Below are 7,891 nucleotides of genomic sequence, written 5' to 3'. Positions count from 1 at the left end.
CCAGTGGCCCTTTATCACTCCCATCACTCCTGTGTCCCAACGGCCCTTTATCACTCCCATCATTCCTGTGTCCCAACGGCCCTTTATCACTCCCATCATTCCTGTGTCCCAACGGCCCTTTATCACTCCCATCATTCCTGTGTCCCAACGGCCCTTTATCACTCCCATCATTCCTGTGTCCCAACGGCCCTTTATCACTCCCATCATTCCTGTGTCCCAACGGCCCTTTATCACTCCCATCATTCCTGTGTCCCAACGGCCCTTTATCACTCCCATCACTCCTGTGTCCCAGCGGCCCTTTATCACTCCCATCATTCCTGTGTCCCAATGGCCCTTTATCACTCCCATCACTCCTGTGGTCCAATGGCCCTTTATCACTCCCATCACTCCTGGGTTCCAATGGCCCTTTATCACTCCCATCACTCCTGTGGTCCAATGGCCCTTTATCACTCCCATCACTCCTGTGGTCCAATGGCCCTTTATCACTCCCATCACTCCTGGGTTCCAATGGCCCTTTATCACTCCCATCACTCCTGCGTTCCAATGTCCGCTGATCCAAGTTTAAGTTTAAAAGGCTAATTGATCGTTAGAAATCCCTTTTGCGGTTTTGTTACACAGCTGCAGTTTGTTGAGTATCTGGAGCATCATCATTTGTGGGTTTGATTACAGGCTCAGAATGGCCAGAAGCAAAGAACTTTCTTCGGAGACGCGTCAGTCTATTCTTGAGCTGAGAAACGAAGGCTGTTCCATGCGAGATATCGCCAAGAAACTGAAGGTCTCGTACAACGCTGTGTACTACACCCTTCACAGAACCGAGCAAACCGGCTCTAACCAGAATAGAGAGAGGAGCGGGAGGCCCCGGTGCACCACCGAGCAGGAGGACAAGTACATTAGGGTGACAAGTAGGGCCGTCATTTAGTGCTCTGAGTCCTAAACGTCCTAAATTTTGGCCCCAGCCAACAAAGGGACACGCCAGGCTGACCTGACAGCCTGCTCTCCCATGCACCAGCAGCGATTTATCCCTGCCGGTGCGTATTAAGCCTGAAAGGGGTTAAGTAAAAATTACAAACCGTGACCGATCGGCGTTAAACAAATTCCATTCCGAACATTAAGCCTGAAGAGGGGGTACACCTCGTTGCCGCGCTGCCGGAGCTATTAGATCCACACATCTCTGTACATAAAGCTGTGTCACTGTGGAATCGCCAGTCGCTCCGTGTGGGACGTGAAGATTGCACCTTTGTTAGGTTCCTCATCTAGCGTGAGAATTGACACCAAGGCTCTGTAGTGCGAAGGAAGGAGAGGAGCTTCCCGACGGTGTTGTGTGCAGGGCAACTGAAACGCTCCTTCCCTTTATGATGGTGTTGAACTCAGCAGAGTTGGTGGAACAGCACCCTTTAAAGTCGTCTATCTATCTATCTATCTATCTATCTATCTATCATTCATTTTTCTTTTTACATGTAACCATTTGACCCTGTCCATACAAAGTTAATGAGTAGTCAATCCTCTCAGTCATATTGAACCCTACAGCTGGGTTTCTGGGTATTTTTCCTAAATGAGTATTTTTTATATTATTTTTACATTTTTACAAAAAAATAAATAAAAATTAAAATTAAACCTGATTAGGACGTTTCTTACCTTCCCATAATTCTGTTTTTTTTTCCTTCACATTCTGAATTGCCTGCTAATATTCCAAAAAAAAGTTATAATTTGTTATTCTTGCCGCTGTACTTTTTTTTTTGTTTTGTTTATTTTTACACGTTGGAGCTACAGTTATTGTAAAGTAAATCACCCCCCCCCCCCCACGTACGCATTTGCCATTTGCCCCTTCCCCCACAGGCTGAAAACGTATAATGGATATTACATAACGTTTTTTTTCAAAATAAAAAAATTATCACTTTTTATACAATTATATTACAGGGTGAATTTAGCCAAATATATAAAACATATATATATATATATATATAAATATATATATCATACAACACACATTATTCTTTTGTGAGGTTACATGTGGGAACAAATTAAAATAAATAAAATATGTAATTAAAAAATATAAACTTGTTCGCAAAGGTCCGATTGCTAATCACCACTTATGTCCTATTAACTCATAGTGCATTATTATTATAATTCTATACATTATTTTTAGCTATTATAACTACTTGGATAGAAAACCTGCATTAAATGATTAAATATAATGTGTGTTTCTGGTTATTTTATACATTTAAAGGGACGCTCCGGTCATCTTATGCCCGAGCTGCGTGGTCCCTTTAATTATTTTGTGGTTTTGCGTTCATAAATGCATGGTGGGATTCTGCATTTGCCCCCTGGCTGTATCGCATGCAGGAGATGTATTCAGCCAAACACATCTGCTGCAGGCAGGGTGGGGGGAGGGGGGTCTGCTCGGACCCCGATACCCACGTGCAGCAAGCACTTTCATTGTGTGATTTTCTGCCAGCGATTGGCTGCGTGAAACGTCGGGCCACAGAGAAGGACGGCTGCTGCAGCAGCAGGGTTGCAGCTTCTAGGTCGGGTAAGTCTTTCTTAAAGAATGCATATTAAAGCATTCACAGGAGGTTACGGTACTTTAGTATGTATTCTTCGCCTTTAATGGGAGCGTCGGGGAGATTAAACTGTCCCTTGATTCATTTATAGGTGCGATTTTGTGCTCGAGTAAAAAAAAAAATTATAATTTTTTTTTTTTTTTTTTTCGCTCCAAACGAAAATGCCACTGAGGAAATTTTTTTCTATTTTTTTTTTTTTTTTTGTTCTTCAGAGATTGTGATGGAAGAAATCCATAACCATGTATGCACCGAAGATAGTAAACCAATCGTGGATACGAGCGCTTACGTGAAAATAAAGATCGAGGAGTCGGACTTGATCGAACGCCAGGATGAAACGGAGGTCTGTATGTCTACAGAGGAGGACGAGGACGAAAAGCCTGACGTTTCGAGTTACTGTATTAAGAAGTTTGTGGTCGACGTCGATACGGACCAGAACGGTCACGACGACGAGTCCCTGAGGGCATGTGACTTCACAGAAATTGGAAAAGATGAACCAGAGATGTATTACGAAAGCTCAGAAGAGAACGGCATGAAAACCAATTCGGGTCTGGCTGACCACCAGACGACCGACCCGTCGGCTGACGCCGACCCGTCTGAACATTGTCACGATCAGGGAACCCAGACTGAAGCCAAAAACTTCCCGTGTGAAGTTTGCGGCAAGATTTTCTTTGTGAAATCCAAGTATCAGAGCCACGAGAAGACTCACCATAAAGAAAAAACGTTTGTTTGCTCGGAATGCGGGAAGGGCTTCACCACGAGCTCGCACCTTCTGTCGCACCGGCGCATCCACACAGGGGAGAGGCCCTTCCTCTGCACTTACTGTAGGAAGACCTTCATCAGCAAGTCTGACCTTGTCAAACATCAGAGGATCCACACGGGAGAGAAGCCCTTCGCGTGCTCGGTTTGCGGCAAGAGTTTCGCCAACAGCTCCAACCTGATTGCCCATCAGAACATTCACACGATAGCGAAGCCGTTCATCTGCAACACGTGCCAGGAATGCTTTGCCAGCAGCCTGGAGCTCCTCAAACACCAGACGGTTCACACCGGCTTAAGCGCCTTCATTTGCCCCGAATGCGGGAGAGACTTCTCGTGCAAGTCCAAGCTCGTCGCGCACCTGAGGAGCCACACGGGCGAGAGGCCGTTCTCATGCGCGCAGTGCGGGAAGTGCTTCGCCATCAGCGCCCATCTTCAGGCGCACAACCGAATTCACACGGGCGAAAAGCCGTTTGGCTGCTCGGACTGCGGGAAATGGTTCACCAGCAAGTCGGACCTCGTGAAGCACCAGAGGATCCACACGGGAGAGAAGCCCTTCGGCTGCCACGAGTGTGGCAAGTACTTCAGCAGCAGCTCCTATCTCCTCCACCATCAGCGGATTCACCGAGGAGACAAGCCGTTCGCGTGCTCGGAGTGCGGCAAATGCTTCAGCACCAAGTTCGCCCTCATCACGCACCAGAGGATTCACACGGGGGAGAAACCGTTCACGTGCTCCGAGTGCGGCAAGTGCTTCAGCAGCAACGGCAATCTGGCCAAGCATCAGCGGATCCACTCGGAAAGCAAACCCTTCGTGTGCTCGGAGTGCGGCAAGTGCTTCAGCATCAAGTCGTATCTCGTCACCCACCAGCGGGTCCACACCGGCGAAAAGCCGTTCCTATGCTCTTACTGCGGTAAGCGCTTTGCCAACAGCTCAAACTTTGTCATACACCAGCGGATCCACTCGAAAGCAAAACAGATGTGCGAGTCGTGAGAGTTTTGTGTTGGAAACACAGTCATTTATTTTGAAAGTACGTATAGCTCTATACTTTTTTTTTTTTTTTTAATTATCATTATAATTATTAATGTCATTGCTAAGTAGCGGGGTGACGGAGGCACTACCCCAAGGCCTTGCTTTTGTAGGATATGCCTTATCTCTAGAAGACGTTACGGCTCAGATGAGGCTTCAACGAGGAATGTTAATATGGCGCAAGCTGTGGTTTAGTTTCCATAAGTTGGAAGAATCTGCCCCTGCTTCTGTCTTACAGCACGCCGAGTGGCAGATAGACGCCCTGGGTACGTCCAAATACATTTTGATGTGTCATATTCTAAGTGTATTACAAAAAAATGGTTCAATAAAAACACCATTCAAAATTGGGGTTTCCCCCCCCCTCATGTTTTTGGGATCAAATGCCCCCCCCAAAAAAAGAGCTTCTTAAAATAATAATTAAAATAATTTAAAATATAAATATGGCTTTGCTACCATACATGGAGCGCTTATGGCAGAAGTCTTCATTGGCCAAATCTCTGCTTACCCGTAAGGTTCAGGTTGTTCTGGAAGTAACGGAAACATGGCGTTCTCTTCATACTGGTTAAGAATATTCTACCGCTTGGTTTCTATGAATATGTGCAAAATAACAAAGGTTCTTGCGGACCGAGAGGTTTAAATGTCAACGAAAAATGCAAATGATTGAAATATTGTACGGGGTAGACACTGTGACGCGACCACGGTTTATGGCCTTGGCCAACGTGAATAGGGCCTACTGTCTGTAGAATCATATATAATGAGGGGTCCTCTAATAAAGTTATTTCCATTAGCACCAAGCTGATTTGTCCCAAATCCTTCGCCAGATATCTCCAAAGCAAACCGAAGGCGCCAGCGAAAAAGAATGGAATAGATTAACAAGAAGATAAAGTTCTAGTTAAGATGGGTTGAGAGTTGTGTGTTTAGAATTTCCAGAGAAAGCGTTTCATTAATTTTTTTGGGGGGTGGGCGAGTATCATTTATGCATGTTCTTGTGTAATGTGGTCCACTGGTAGACCTTTGCTGGTGGGACTTCAATCGAAAAGGGCAACGCAGAGGAAAATGACGTAAACAGAGACGCGCCAAAGCGTCCTCTCTGCGGTGGAGTGCGTGCGTGAGTCCCTGCGCGTATCCCGGAGTAAGTAATCGAACGTCTTCTACAAGAGGTCCCACGCTGAGGTGTTCTGTCACCGACGGTAGCGGATGGAAGGCACGTGTCGGACTGCTGGGATGTAGACCGCTACTGGGCCTTCTGTGTATTTAAACATGATTCTCTCTGACGGTAAAAGTTTTGCTATCCGGACACGGATCTAGTAGATGCACAATAGACGTGGAGACGGTTCTGCGATTGGTGCTCCTTGTAAAAGCGAAAGATAGATTAAAGGAGAATTATATGTGTTGTATTATTAGATTATATGTAATGTAAGGGGGATGTACTTTACTGAGAGCAGAAGAGGTTAATACAGTGAGGGGATTTAAACATGAATAGTATAGGATCCAAGCAGTATCAAGAATCATAAGACCACAAGGAAAGCAGCTGCAGCTTCCGCGTCACGTAAGTTATTTTTTTTTCTATATATATATATATTTTTTTTTTATATTTTATCAAAGAATGCATAATGAAAGCATAGCATGCTCTTCCTGACAGCCCCACTAAAGAAGAATGTATATGAAAGCGAGTAGCCCTAACCCCTCTGTGGGTACTTTTAATATGCTTTTTTCCAAACTGAAAAAGAATGAAGCACTTAGGTGACACAGGAGAGGCTGCCCTGCTGCAGCTGCTGCTCTCCTCCCCCTTCATGGTCTGACTGTTTCCACTAACTAACATATAAAACGCTCTTAGTGGAATCGATAGCAGAACTGTCCACAGATGTGGGGTCCCAACAAACCCCCCGCACGCAGCGTTCAGGGCTTCGCCAAACACAATATTTTGTGATCTAAATATATTATTTTATACTTGGCCACTTAACGTTTCAAACATCAGTTTCCAGTTTCCTTAAATTCTTTATTTATCCCACTTGGGCTTTTAACCGTTACAAATCTCTAGCAAACAAGCATACCGTGGCCCTCAAGAACCTTCCTGTATCTCTCTCCCTCTCCTAAAGGGAAGATGTGGGCGTCCTTAACTCTTCCATCATTTCTCTTTGAGTAGCTGCTTTGTATTATAATGCACCTAACCCCAAAGCTGGTATTTTAGAATATATTTCTCACGTTTATTAGTTATGCGCATGGAACTGAGAGGCGTAGGATGGATCCACGCCATCGTTGGGTATCAGGACATCTTGGGACTCGAGTGTAACTCCCACCATACATTGTGTATAATTTTCTTATCCTTCTACAGTTGTAAGAAATATATATGTAATATTTATTATGTGAAGTCTCATAACTATATATTTTTTTTTTCGTTCATGCGAGTACTGAACTACACATGGTCCTCTACTATTCAAGAAGCTACTTCTTGTGATCTCTTGGAGATCAAAACGTGGCACAGATTGCTTAAGTCTGTGATGTGTGATGCAAATACTTCTGCTGGTGGTAGCGTGAAAAGTCTGTGCGCAAGCCAGGTATTGTAGGAAAAATAGCAAAATGTCAGTTTATTTGTGTCAATATTCTTGCTTCATCTCTGACATAGATCCCGCTACTCCGGCCCCCCATAGTGTCTGAAGTCCGACTGCATCAAGTAACAAAAAACCTACTTAGCACTCAGTCCAGGTACCCTGCTGACGATAAAGATAGGGTTTTAAGGAGCTGGAAACCATATATGAGAGAGGTTGTTCCAGCAAAGGTGTTGTGTGTTCCTGGGGGGTTATTCCTCTTCTGAGGTAGGTATGGGAAAATTCTTCAAAGCCTGGCATATTGTGTATAAGCACTCTGCTCCTTATAACCGGGCTTCAAGTGAAGTCAGCATTCCAGAATTCCTACTGGCGCATGACTGCATCAAGTAACAAAAACCTACTTAGCACTCAGTCAGGTACCCTGCTGACGATAAAGATAGGGTTTTAAGGAGCTGGAAACCATATATGAGAGAGGTTGTTCCAGCAAAGGTGTTGTGTGTTCCTGGGGGGTTATTCCTCTTCTGAGGTAGGTATGGGAAAATTCTTTAAAGCCTGGCATGTTGTGTATAAGCACTCTGCTCCTTATAACCGGGCTTCAAGTGAAGTCAGCATTCCAGAATTCCTACTGGCGCATGACCCGACGCTTACATCGGCAGCTTCCGATTGACGCCTCCGCCCCTTGATGTTTCCTTGCTCTTCGTTTCCCCATTGACCAATTCCCGTGACAGGGGGTTTGTTGGACAGACATGCTTTTTTTTTTTTTTTAACGGGGTTAGGGGTCCTGTCCGGAAACAACATTTTGATCATAAGGTCGATGTTGGGCAACAAGCAAAAATAAAATATTAAAGGAATAGGCACAAAAGGAATGGTCTTTGGGTACTAAAAAAACCCAAAACTGTAGGGAAGGGGTTAATATAAAAATATCAATTTGACAGGATAGGGATGATAGGAGTAGGAGTGACTATGCCCAGTTGTGACAGGGTGTCTACAGTAGGTGGCCA

The 7,891-nt window shown here is 44.8% G+C and overlaps 1 protein-coding gene across 1 annotated transcript; it reads left to right on the top strand.

The window, feature by feature from the left end:
* Window positions 1–676: 676 nt before the first annotated feature.
* On the top strand, window positions 677–4,305 carry LOC149275001 (uncharacterized). The gene is made up of 3 exons (XM_089504998.1): window positions 677–902; window positions 2,456–2,530; window positions 2,774–4,305. The coding sequence occupies exons 1-3, from the start codon at window positions 677–679 to the stop codon at window positions 4,303–4,305; spliced, it is 1,833 nt and encodes a 610-aa protein (XP_089361124.1).
* Window positions 4,306–7,891: the final 3,586 nt, after the last annotated feature.

This window comes from Sceloporus occidentalis, unplaced genomic scaffold (genome assembly GCF_023333645.1).
Source record: "Sceloporus occidentalis isolate IW3139 unplaced genomic scaffold, rSceOcc1.0.p SCAF_305, whole genome shotgun sequence".
In the NCBI taxonomy this organism is placed as follows: Eukaryota; Metazoa; Chordata; class Lepidosauria; order Squamata; family Phrynosomatidae; genus Sceloporus; species Sceloporus occidentalis.
The sequence above is the reverse complement of the archived record's forward strand: the minus strand, read 5'-3'. Positions and strand labels throughout refer to the sequence as shown.

What these genes read in the sequence shown, in the direction of transcription:
- LOC149275001 (XM_089504998.1), top strand. Translation starts at nt 677, where the DNA reads ATGGCCAGAAGCAAAGAACTTTCTTCGGAGACGCGTCAGTCTATTCTT. An exon ending in CAAGTACATTAGGGTGACAA is followed by an intron (nt 903 to 2,455) that starts GTAGGGCCGTCA and finishes ATTTTCTGCCAG; the next exon opens with CGATTGGCTGCGTGAAACGT. An exon ending in GGTTGCAGCTTCTAGGTCGG is followed by an intron (nt 2,531 to 2,773) that starts GTAAGTCTTTCT and finishes TTTGTTCTTCAG; the next exon opens with AGATTGTGATGGAAGAAATC.